The sequence below is a fragment of the Anneissia japonica genome, unplaced genomic scaffold (genome assembly GCF_011630105.1).
Source record: "Anneissia japonica isolate Jap-2015-1 unplaced genomic scaffold, ASM1163010v1 scaffold570_len211942_cov99, whole genome shotgun sequence".
In the NCBI taxonomy this organism is placed as follows: Eukaryota; Metazoa; Echinodermata; class Crinoidea; order Comatulida; family Comatulidae; genus Anneissia; species Anneissia japonica.
This window is the reverse complement of record NW_022692853.1, coordinates 112033-125120: the sequence shown is the minus strand read 5'-3', so window position 1 is coordinate 125120 and position 13088 is coordinate 112033. Positions and strand designations below refer to the sequence as shown.

General features: G+C 38.7%; 2 protein-coding genes across 2 annotated transcripts; both read left to right on the top strand.

Moving 5' to 3' along the window:
* Positions 1 to 5839: 5839 nt before the first annotated feature.
* On the top strand, positions 5840 to 6454 carry LOC117100450 (uncharacterized protein K02A2.6-like). The gene has a single exon (XM_033240153.1). The coding sequence runs from the start codon at positions 5840 to 5842 to the stop codon at positions 6452 to 6454; it is 615 nt and encodes a 204-aa protein (XP_033096044.1).
* Positions 6455 to 7982: 1528 nt separating this feature from the next.
* On the top strand, positions 7983 to 11335 carry LOC117100449. Its single transcript, XM_033240151.1, has 4 exons — positions 7983 to 8342; positions 8439 to 8496; positions 8957 to 9378; positions 10874 to 11335. The coding sequence occupies exons 1-4, from the start codon at positions 7983 to 7985 to the stop codon at positions 11333 to 11335; spliced, it is 1302 nt and encodes a 433-aa protein (XP_033096042.1).
* Positions 11336 to 13088: the final 1753 nt, after the last annotated feature.

Here is a 13088-nt window from a genome sequence, read left to right as displayed (position 1 = left end):
ATGCTTCATCACCATAGGCTATATCAATAAATTTAAATGTTTCGCTGAGCAGAATAAAATAAAATTAAATAAAATGGTCAGGGTCTGTCTCTTATACACATCTAGATGTGTATAAGAGACAGCTGGATAGGGATACCGGTGGTGAACGTGGGAGGCCCTGTACCAGGGATGCAACCCCCGACAGGTACCTAATGTTGATTATTATCGGAACCATTCCTCCTCTTGGCGTAGGGACAGGACACCCGAATATCGGCTGGGTAGATATGGTCGCTCGGACTCCCGTAACCGAGATAGGACGCCCGAATATCCGCAGGGTAGATATGAGCATGCCGACACACATTGCAGACAAAACATTCCATACCGCAGGGCATACAAAGGTAGTCCCAAACGGGTTACATTTATCACCAAATATTCTAGTTCGGGAAACTGTCAGCTGGAAATGTGGGTCAATATTCGGCTTATGCAAGTGGAAATACTAGTGATGTGCAAAGACCCCTCAGTTGTCATCAGCAGATGACCAACTTGTACATAATTCAGATGAGATTTTTGGTGTTCCTAAGGGATTTAACTCCCACATACAGTTGTATGTTGAGGGTCACGAAGTCAGTGCTTTAATTGACACTGGTGCTTACATTTCTTTAATTTCTAATCAGTTTCGTAAAAGTAATAAGTTCTTAAAGTCAAGAAGATTTGAGAAAGTTTTCACACGGCTAAGTCAGTTGACGGCAGCCCCCTTGAAGTTAGGCTGTGTTAGAGTTTTTGCGTATTGGGGATGTTACGCTTAACCATAATTTTCATGTCTCAAATAGTATGGAGAGACCCATGATATTGGGTTGGAATTTTCTTATGTCAAATGGGGCAGTTATTGATTTGAAAACTGGAGTTATTAGGATTGCTGATACATTTCGTACTGACCGACAAGTCGCTTTACTGTACATACTTGTATGTTGTTTTACCACGAGCATTGGTTGTTCCAGTAGGTGTGGAAATGGCTGTTGATGCAAAGTGTCAGCCCCTGAATGTATTTCTGTCCCTCATGGATACGAAGGTGTAATGGAACCTGATAAGAATATGCCTATTATTTGTGGAAGGACAGTTGCTACTGTAGACAACAGGATAATACCTATTTTGTTGATTAATCCAACTCGAGAGGAAATGCCCCTAGGTCAGTTTTACTCTTAAACACACCATAGATACTGGGAATGAGGCAACACGTTTATAGGACTTCTAAGATGAGAGAGGAGATAAGGAGACAGTCTGATGAGTTATTAGATAAGGATATCATTGAGTCTAGTCATAGCCCACGGAGCTCACCTATAGTTATGGTTAAGAAAAGGATAACACCTTTTGTTTCTGTGTAGATTATAGGAAAATTAATATGCATACAGTGCCTAATCCAAACCCCCCTCCACTCCAGTGGCGGGACAGAAATTGGGACAGTTATTTAGATCCCGTTCTCTAACTGCCTAGTTTATGAAACTTGTTTTATGATCCTAGCAAGGTAATGATACCTACTTCAATTTGACGCAAAACAGAAAACACAGTACCTTATCAAATCACCATGGCAACTAAAAACATTTTGGTGGTGGGACGGAATGAACAAATTGGATAAAAATGAGATCATTTCAATTAATTCAAACTTTAAAAATTGTACTGTAAATTTAAATACTGTACATACTTTTGAGTAGCAACTAATGCTTCATCACTATAGGCTATATCAATAAATTTAAATGTTAAATAAAATTAAATAAAATGGTCAGGGTAGCAGGATAGGAATTGGCGGGACGGAAATTTTTAAAATTACCCCAAATTCGATGCTTACTTTAAAATAAAGTTTTTATCTGTAAAATTGAAAAGAATATTAACATTGCTGATACTTCATGCCATAGGTGTATGGAACATTTTAAGAAGGTAAAGTCATTAAAGATTTGGAGAAATACACTGATACTGTAGGTCTATATCATCATTATATATAGACAATTATGTATTGTAAGCTTGTATTTTAAGGGGTAATTTATACCCCTGCACATTTTGGCAGAAATGACAGTGTTACAGTACTAAAGAACTCTATAAATCATGGCATCACAACAACATTTGTGGAATCAAATCAATAGCTTTACATTATTTAAAGGTATCATGTAGCTTTCTGTAGCATATTTGAGTATAGGCTTGCTACTATTATTGTTTATGTTATATGCTAATTAGTTGTACGATACGCGCGGAGCTAATGATATGCGAACGCGCGGATATACGTTGTTGTATTAAAATGGTTGAGCTCTACCTCATACGCTATTACCTGTCTCTTATACACATCTAGATGTGTATAAGAGACAGCACTACAACTGGCGACGAGGACTACATAAATCCACTTATGTATTAAACAGTTTTTGTCACTGATTTGCGAGGTGTTAAACATATACATATTGTCAATATACACGATCTGTGTGGGCAACTCATGTAAAGTTTTGGAGTACCATCGCAGCACAACATAGTAAAAATGGCGAATGCATTGATAGGCAGAATCGACCCATTCGACGATACCAGCGAGAGTTGGCTTACTTACGTGGAAAGGTTAGAACAATATTTTGAGGCTAACAACATACAGGAAGGGAAAGTACCTGCCTTCCTGAGTTTAATAGGGCCTAAAACGTATGGCCTACTTAAGAATTTGATTGCACCGGATAAACCGAGTACCAAGCCGTATACTGAGCTAGTGGAAACGCTGGGAAATATTTAGCCCCCAAACCACTAGTAATTGCCGAGCGGTTTCTTTTTCATAAGCGTGATCAGAGAGAGTGTGAATCAGTTAGCACTTATCTTGCAGAGTTACGACGATTAACAGAACATTGTGAGTTCGGAGCATATTTGAATGAAGCTCTCAGAGATCGTCTTGTTTGTGGATTGCGAGCTGGGAATATAACTAAACGTCTACTCGCCGAGACTAATCTTATGCTGAAGAAGGCCAGTGATATGGCCATAGCAATGGAAGCCGCTACACGGGATGCTGTTGAATTGCAACAACAAAGAAAGTTTGAACCAACCATGGTACATAGTTTCACAGCGAGACAATCTCGAAATGCCAAAGAAACTAGCGCAAGGTGCTACCGTTGTGGGAAATCAGGGCACCTACCCGATAAGTGTCGTTTCAAGGACGCGATCTGCCATGGATGTAACAAGCGGGGTCATATCAGGTCAGTTTGCCTTTCTTTGTCTAAATCTGATCATTCCAAAATTACCCCTCAGTTTAAAACCACTTCAAAACCAACTAGGTATGTCGAAATTGCGGATAGTACAGGTAGTAGCGATGATGATATTGTGTATGTTGGAATGTTGGGAACTGCAGGACGACGGCCAGGGAAAGTCAGCGCTATATGGGCAACTCCACGTATTAATGATATCCCATTGCGCATGGAAGTAGATACCGGATCAGCGGTATCTGTCATTTCAACAGTAGATTATCATCGCATGTTTTCGCATTTGGAAATACAGGAAACCCAGATAAGACTAAAGACCTTTAAATACAGGGGAAGAGGTAACACCAGATGGAGTATTAAACGTAAACATTAATTATCAAGGTCAAGAGCACTACGGGCGTCTGTACGTTGTTAAACATGGTAGACAGCCTTTGTTCGGACGCGAATGGCTGACACACATTAAGTTGGATTGGCAAAATATTCTAGCATTGTCAGAAGAAACTACCTCAGATATCAGTACAGATGCAAAGCTGGGAGCATTAACCCAAGAGTATAGTGCATTATTCACAGATGGAATTGGCGAATTGAAAGGTATAAAAGGGAATTTGACCCTTAAAGAAAATGTCAACCCAGTGTTTCTTAAAGCTAGGCAAGTGCCATATGCTCTACGACCGAAAGTTGAGGCGGAATTAGAGAATCTAGAGCGGGAGAAAATAATATCACCTGTTCCCTTCAGTGACTGGGCTACACCCATTGTGCCTGTACTTAAAAAAAATGGAGGCTTCAGGCTATGTGGAGATTTTAAAGTGACTGTTAATGCAAACTTGAAGGTAGAACATTACCCACTACCCAAAATTGAAGATGTGTTTGCCACGTTAGCAGGTGGCCAAAAGTTCAGTAAGCTGGATTTGAGACAAGCCTACCTGCATATGGTAATGAATGAGGAATCAAGCAAGCTACTTACCCTCAATACACACAAAGGACTTTACAATCTGGCAGCGGACAATGGAACAAATTCTCCAGGGAATTCCCAGAGTACAGTGTGTGTTAGACGACATGATAGTTACAGGTCGGGATGATGCGGAGCACCTTAAGAACCTAGAGACGGTATTCAAAGTTCTCCATGAACGTGGCCTCCGGCTTAATAAGAAGAAATGTGAGTTTTTCAAGAAGAAAGTCGTATTTTGTGGACATGAAATCGACGCGCATGGTCTACATAAAACCCAGGACAAAATTAAGGCAGTCCAAAATGCACCACACCCAGATAATGTTACCCAACTTCGTTCATTTCCTGGACTAGTTAATTATTATCATCGCTTTATGCCAAACCTTGCTACTCTGATACATCCACTCAACCAGTTACTTGAGAAGGATCGTAAATGGGAGTGGACGTCACAGCAACAGGAAGCGTTCGAAACAGTAAAATCATTAATCACATCAGAGGAAGTTTTGACACACTATGATCCGCTATTACCTGTTAAGTTAGCATGCGACGCTTCGCCATATGGATTGGGAGCAGTCTTGTCACACGTTATGCCCGATAACATCGAACATCCCATCGCATATGCTTCTCGTACACTTTCACCTGCAGAGCGTAACTACTCGCAAATTGATAAAGAGGCACTGGGGCTTGTCTGGGGCGTCAAGAAGTTTAATAATTATCTTCAGGGGCGGAAATTCACCTTAATCACAGACCACCAACCGCTAACTTCAATATTCCATCCTGCGAAAAGTATTCCCACCACAACGGCATCGCGTTTGACACGTTACGCTATTTTCCTAGCAAGTCACGATTATGATATCGAGTATAGGAATACTAGGAAGCATTGTAACGCAGATGGGCTTTCGCGACTGCCGATTGATTGCGCCCAACACCCTAACTTCACAGACCCAGATGACCTGATGTACGTATCACAATTAGAGAAGATGCCAATAACAAGTATGCAAATACGCAGAGAAACGGAGCGAGATGTTACGCTTGCTCGGGTTTGTGAGTATACAATGAATGGGTGGCCAGTGATAAATGAATCTGATTTCAAATCATTTCAAGTACGTAAGAATGAACTCTCAGTGTATAGTGGATGTCTCGTGGGGATTACGTGTCGTAGTTCCATTAAAGTTACGAGACGATGTTTTAAGCGTGATACATGAGGGTCATCTTGGGGTGGTAAAGATGAAGAATCTTGCTCGCGGATATGTGTGATGGCCTGGTATCGACAATGACATTGAACAATTAGTTAAGGGTTGTTCTGGTTGCCAAAAGGTTCAAAACAACCCCAAAGTAGCACCACTTCATACTTGGGAGTGGCCATCGGCTCCTTGGCAGAGAATTCACGTCGACTATGCTGGGCCGTTTCTAGGTCGTATGTTTCTGGTAGTAGTTGATGCCCATTCTAAGTGGCCGGAGGTTGTATGCTCTAAGTCGTCGACCTCAACAGACACGATAAATATGTTACGTGATATTTTCTGTTGTAATGGGGTACCAGAACAGTTCGTTAGCGATAATGGGACTCAATTTACATCCGCTGAGTTTCAGGGCTTCCTTAAATATAATGGAATAAAACATCAGATCAGCGCCTTACCATCCAGCTACGAATGGCTTGGCTGAACGTTTTGTTCAAACCCTCAAACAAGCATTGAAAGCGATGGAAGGAGAGGAAGGGTCGATCACAGCTAAATTGGCTAACTTTCTGCTTGCTTACAGGAATGCCCCACACTGTACGACAGGACAACCACCAGCGGTCCTGTTCATGGGCAGGAACATTCGTTCGCGTTTGGATATCTTGAAACCAGACCTCCGACGTCATGTTCAGAGCAAGCAAGTGGACCAGACAGTGTCTCATAAAGCTGATAAGAGGACACGCACGTTTAATATGGGCCAGGCTGTTGCAGTCCGCGACTATAGGAACCGAGGGAAATGGACGCCTGGAACGATACATACGCGTACTGGTCCATTATCTTATGTAGTTTGTGTTGGACCTAACGTGCTCTGGCGCCGACATGTTGATCAAATAATTGTCTCCAACGTACAGAGCAAACAAGTTTGTTTTGAAAATTGTTATAGTGAACCTGATATTACACCAGATCCTGTCACTGCAGAAATACCCCCACCACTTATAGATCTCCCTTTTCTTAATGAGACACGTACATACGTATCCCCTACGGAATCTACTGATTGTTCTAATGTAGCAAGTCCTGACAAACCTGAACGCCACTATCCACTGCGCATGCGTAAATCTCCAGATAGGTTATCATTTTAGATGAAATTTGATGTTACTGTTATTGATGTTTAAGAGTTTTGCACATGCAAGTTTATAGGGTGAGGAGTGTAGCATATTTGAGTATAAGCTTGCTACTATTATTGTTTATGTTATATGCTAATTAGTTGTACGATACGCGCGGAGCTAATGATGTGCGAACGCGCGGATATACGTTGTTGTATTAAAATGGTTGAGTTACAATAATGTCTTGTTGGACTGCTCTGTTGGTTATCCGAACGAATACACTACACTTTCAATGTTCTTATGGTGGCGGGACGGAATTCCAAAAGGTGGTTTGACGGAATTAAATAATTATTTTAGTTTAAAATTAAAATTTTCCAAAATTACTTTTTAAGCCAAAATCATAAATTACACTTTTATAATCATAATATTGTTAAGAATTATGGAAATGGAATCGATGCAAACACTTTTAAAAACAAATTATACTTCATAACGTGGTACGGAATAATGGTGGTACGGAATTCTTTATAAGTGGCGGGACGGAAAATAATAAAATGGGTTTAAAATTAATTTTAATTTGACAAAGTTATTTTTCAAAGCTAAATCCTAAAGTACACGTAAAATCATATAATAGCAAAATGTAATGAAAATCAAATTATAGTAAAGCGTCTAGAAAAAATTAAATTTGTTTTAACTGGTGGCGGTACAGAATTTGACCCAATAAAAATGCATGTCACATTTTTGGCTCATGTTGTTTCCAAAGCCGGCATAGAGCCTGACCCTGCTAATCTTTAGAAGGTCAAACGTTGGCCTATTCCACGTAATGTCACCCAGGTCGGAGGTTTTGTGGGTCTTTGCTCATATTACAGGCGTTTCGTGAAAAACTTTGCCTCAATTGTTCGTCCTCTGCAACTACTACAGTAACACACAAAGGCGTACCTTTTGTTTGTCAGATGAGTGTGATCATGCTTTATAACATATTGAGAGAAAACTTGATAACCCACCAATTGCGGCATATCCTGATTTTAATTTACAATTTCAACTTTTCACAGATGCTTCAGAATTTTCTATTGGCTCTGTAAGTAGAAAGCATTAGAACATAGTCCAACAAAAGAAATAATTTGCATATGAAAAGAATTCTATTGTTCTCTTCCCTCCTAATCCCCTCAATTCTTTTGTTTAGACCCCAACTCATCGATATTTAGAACAATGGAATTGACCTTGTGACCTTAACTTCCGGTCGAAGACCTATTGTTTTCTTTTACCGGACCTTGAAATATGAATAAGTGATTTATGACGTAGTGGTAAAACTGGATACGATGTTTATCAATACATGTATTATATTTTTATAATCGCTATTGACGGGATGTCTTTGTTCCCTTTATAGCCGTTAATCCTATAGAAAATATGAATAATAAATTTATGACGTCATTTCGGACATGTCCGAACTTGTTTGTGTTAATACGTCACAGTCGTTACGTCACCCTTTTTTGACCTGTCTGTACTTGTCTATTTAGGGGGTATATAACTCTTTGAGAATAGATAGATTACATTAGTGTCTTTAAACATGGATGTCCAACAAGCCAAAAAATTAAGCGATGCTTACATCGAATATAAAGTAAATGGTAAAATTACGTGGGACTCACCGTTGCTTTTAGCGGTTATTCGTATTAATGAGCAGATCGAAAATGAATATAGTTCTGAATTTGCTGGATTTAGCAATTTGAGCCCTGAACAACTTCTCACCAGTTTTAAGGGGATGTTTGCCGATGAAAAAATCAACTGGGGCCGTATAATGATAGTGTATCTATTGAGTGGGTTAATAGCGAAGGGAAAAAGCGAGAAACAGGTTTTAGCGCTCAAGAATTCTATTGGTCAATTCGTTGCTGAAAGGTGTTCTGATTGGATAAAAAACCAAGGAGGTTGGGTAAGTGTTGTTCTAATTTTTATTTTTCCGGTACAAACTAATTACCTTTTTTTAAATCCTAGACTTATAATCTTCTTTTTGTGGCTTCTCTTATAGGAAGAATTGTACGGATCTATAGATGATGAAGAAGGTGAAATCGATGGGAGTTGGAAACGTAATCTTTGTTTTCTTACTATAGATGCCTCCTTTTTGGCTTTCCTTTGTAGTAGGGTTTTACTTTCCTTATAGGTAAACTTTTGTTTTTCTCTAGTCTTATTCTATTTGTAATGAAAAGATTTTGTCTTGAATAGTAGGCCTAATGAACAGTTTTCTTAATTGCTACCCTTAATCGGTCGTAAGCAGAGTACAAGGTTTTTCCTAACTCTATAGATGACATTAAGTCAATTTTTTTTTTAATTTAGTTTTAATTCTGAGTGAATTTCAGACTGTCATTCAAAGATTATGGGAAAGTTAAAACTTTGACGATGTAAATTCCTTCTTATTCTTATTTTCATTTAAGTTTGATGCTAATCAGAAAAGAAGCTTATTCAAATATTTAATACTTCTTTTGTTTTTATAGTATAAATATTGCCTGTTTTTTGGGTACTCTTTACACTGTTCTCTCTCGATTTCAGATATGGCTGGTAAAAAAATGTCAGACGTAGAACTGTTTGAACTTTTGGACTTCAACAACCGAGACGAAATGATTAGAGAAATGTTGGCTACCGTAGAGGACCAAAACTGGCGTTTCGATGATATATCGGATGAAGAACATATGCAGTTACTAAATTTTAATTCTTTGCCTGAAATGACGAGAGAAATGATAGACACGGTAGACGATGATGAGTGGAACCCTAGCGAACAACCTGAAACTAATGATAACGTGGAATCGGACCAAGAAACCCCTGCTGACGAACCCCCTAATGAAAACGTACCGGTAAGTCAATTTTATGTTTTAGACAGAACGTTCGTAAGAGAAAACAATACATATAATGCACGAGAAACTGATTATCAAATTACATTTAGGAATTTAGATGGTAGGGATATGTTCAGTATCGTAGGTATAATAAGCCAAATATTTGATGATTACTAAATAATGTGTGTGATGATAGGGTAGCCCCAAATGATATGGTCCGTTTTATACTTAGAAGTCCGGATTTAGACAACCCAATTTCCATCCCCTTCGGTAGACGAGATCACATTACAGAGTTGGTAATTGCCAAAGCGACGTTAACATTTTAAAACGTAGTTGCTTATCATTTAGATTTCTTTTCATGAATGCTACTCAGAAGAAAGTTGATGAGAACGAACCTGGTCCGTCTACCTCAGTACCTAATATAACTGGTATAGACCCATTCGATCATGGAATTAAAACCATTGCATCGGCCTGCAATTTCGTTTTTCGTAGCAATTTTCTCCATCCAGAAACGATTGCTATTTTCGATACTACACCAAAACATTATGTGCACTCCCGCAAAGCCTTAGAGTGGATAGTTTATGAGGCAAATAACAGGAATGTTTTTATCCACCACGCCCGAAATGGGGGCGAAAAATTATTTGGAAAGTTTTGGGTTGATGGGGCCTCCTTTGATCAATCAAAGAAATACATTTTTGAGTTTAACGGGTGCTTTTGGCACGGCTGCCCCGTGTGTACCGTTCCAGAGGCAATTAACCCCTATACCGAAGAACCATTTATAGTTTCCTTCTTAAAGACAGTGCAGAAAAAATGTTTTCTAAAAAAACACTTCCCCGAATTTACATTTATTGAGATGTGGGAGCATGAATGGGACCGAATTAGAGAGTCAGTCGATCGTAATATTCTTGACAAAGTTCATGAGTTCTGTTCCGAATCCCCCCTAAACACCCGAGATTCATTTTATGGTGGTCGCACTAACGCTTCTAGGCTCTTTCATGAAGTAGGTAAAGATGAAAAAATCAAGTATGTAGACTTTACGTCCCTTTATCCATTTGTTAATAAATACGGTGAATATCCCATAGGTCACCCTGAAATCCTACTAGGTAGTGAAATTTCAGAAGATATTTTCAATTATTTTGGTCTAATTAAATGTACAATCGAACCCCCAAAAGAACTGTATCATCCCGTTCTACCGTATAGAGTAAACAATAAATTATTCTTTCCCCTTTGTCGTACTTGTGCCGAGGAATTATCCCAAACGTCATGCCAACATTCTTCATCCGAACGACAACTTAACGGTACATGGGTTTCGATCGAGGTACAGAAAGCTGTTAAACTAGGATACAAAATTAAATCGAACCAATGCGTTTGGAATTTCAAAGAAAGATCAAAGTACGATAAAAATGGGGGGTCAGAGAGTTTGTTTTCAGGATATATAAATTGTTTTTTAAAACTGAAACAGGAGGCTTTGGGGTGGCCCGATTGATGTAAAACCGAAGATGAAAAGGAGTCTTACATTCGAAATTACAGAGAAAATGAGGGTATCTCCCTTGACCCCTCCAACATCAAGTACAACCCTGGGCTACGTTCTCTTTCAAAATTAATGTTGAACAGTTTCTGGTGAAAATTTGGTCAGAGAGAAAATCTACAGAAAACTACGGTCACTAGTGACCCAGCTACCCTCTTCTCAATGTTAACAGACCCGTCAATTATTGTCAATGACATTAATTTCTTCAGCGAAAATGTTGCTGAAATTAAACATACATTTATTGACGAAAAAGTTCCCATTAACAAGAAAGGAAACGTAGTTCTGGCGGCTTTTACCACAGCGCATGCCCGTCTTAAATTATACCAAGTCTTAGAGAAATTACAAAGAAGGGTATTGTACTACGACACAGATAGCATTATATTTACAGTTAAACCCAACGAATGGGAACCACCGTTAGGTGATTATCTAGGAGAATTAACTAACGAAATTGATCCAAAGGACGGTAACCATATTACACAGTTTGTTTCAGGGGGCCTAAAAATTATGCGTACAAACTCGATTCCGGAAAGACTGTATGCAAGGTTAAGGGTCTTACGCTTAATTACATGAACACCAAATTAGTAAATTTTGACCAAATGAAAAAGTTAGTGTGCACAGTAGGGGATAGGCCAACCATTAGGGTTAATGATAGACAAATAACAAGAGATGTAAAAAGGAAAAAACTCTATACCGTAGATAGGAAAAAAGATTACAGGATATTTTACGATAAGAGAATAGTATTTCCCGATTTCGATACCCTCCCCTATGGTTACGTGTGGGAATAGTTTGACAGTTATAGGTTATTTAGATAAAATAGACAGTCTTCTCTTTTGAACGTTTCGTCTAACATAAAATTGACTTTAGGTTAACTATATAAATTTATTTTTCTTACCTTCGAATCTTCATTTATGCAACAATAATTGATATGATAAGAACTCCTTTTACGATGGTCGTCAGCGGCCCCACTCAGTGTGGGAAAACCGAGTTTGTAAAAAAACTGTTATTAATTCCATCATTTACTGAAAGATTCCACGATATACATTGGTACTATGGTGAATATCAAAACCTATTTGAAGAGCTGAGTATGAAATACCCACGCTCACGTTCATTGAAGGGCTACCAACTGACATTACGTCTATGCTGCCTGATAAAAAGCATTTGTTCATTATTGACGATCTCATGGCCGAAGGATCAAGAAACAATGGACTAGTTAATCTGTTTACAAAAGGTTGCCATCATAGACAAATCAGCGTCATAGATGTGTATAAGACTACGGTTCTAAAGAAATGAGAACAATAACATTGAATGCTCACTATTTGGTCCTATTTAAAAATCCTAGAGACCGCTCTCAAATTTTACATCTAGCTCGGCAAATGTTTCCAGGGAGGTCAAAGTTTTTGAGAGAAGCTTTTGAAGACGCTACGAAAGAACCCTACGGATACCTGTTTGTGGATTTGAAACCGGATACGCCTGAAGATGTACGTTTGAGAACTGAAATATTTTCAGATACTCATCAGACTGTGTATGTGTATAAGTAGAAAAACTTTTCAATTTTTTTGTCATTTAACCACTCGTCTACGTCATGTCTTAACGACTTAGAAAAAACGCTAATGCTCTACGTTTCTTGGCGACTTGTTCGCCCAAGCAGAGAAAGCTGGTACTGCAGAATGCTGATAAAGAACTGATTAATTGTCTTTGCGAGTGCGTTACAAATGCTTTAAAAGGGAACGTACCGATTTCAGCAACTCATAAACGTAAACTGGCTACAGTCAAAAAACAACTACGTGAACTAACAAACAAATCCCTTCCTACTACAACGAGAAAACGTATACTTGTTCAGAAAGGAGGATTTCTATCGCTAATTTTAAAACCTATTCTACAAACTTTGGGCGGAATACTGCTAAGTAAATAAGATATGGAGTCTACACGAAAGATGGTTTTGATGCCTAGCGAATTTGCTTCCACTATGTTGCACTCTAAGCGGTTTGAGAAAAACCAAGACGAGCGACCTAGATAATGAGATGCAAGATATATTGAGTCGACCAATCAACGATTACGATAAGGCGCTTTTGTACAATCAAGTTTTACAAAGGTATATCAAACGCGAAAAGACAGTTGGCAATCCATCACCCGTACACGTAACATCTACATCGAACCAAGAAACTAAGAAAACATCGGAAGCAGAAACGAACGGCGAAGAAAAAGAAGCCGAAGAAGATGCTATTATAAAATCATTTCCTAAAACTATGGTTTCCAGAGTTCGACCTATTCTTACATATATTTTGAACTATAAACACATTATAGATGTCTCTTATACACATCT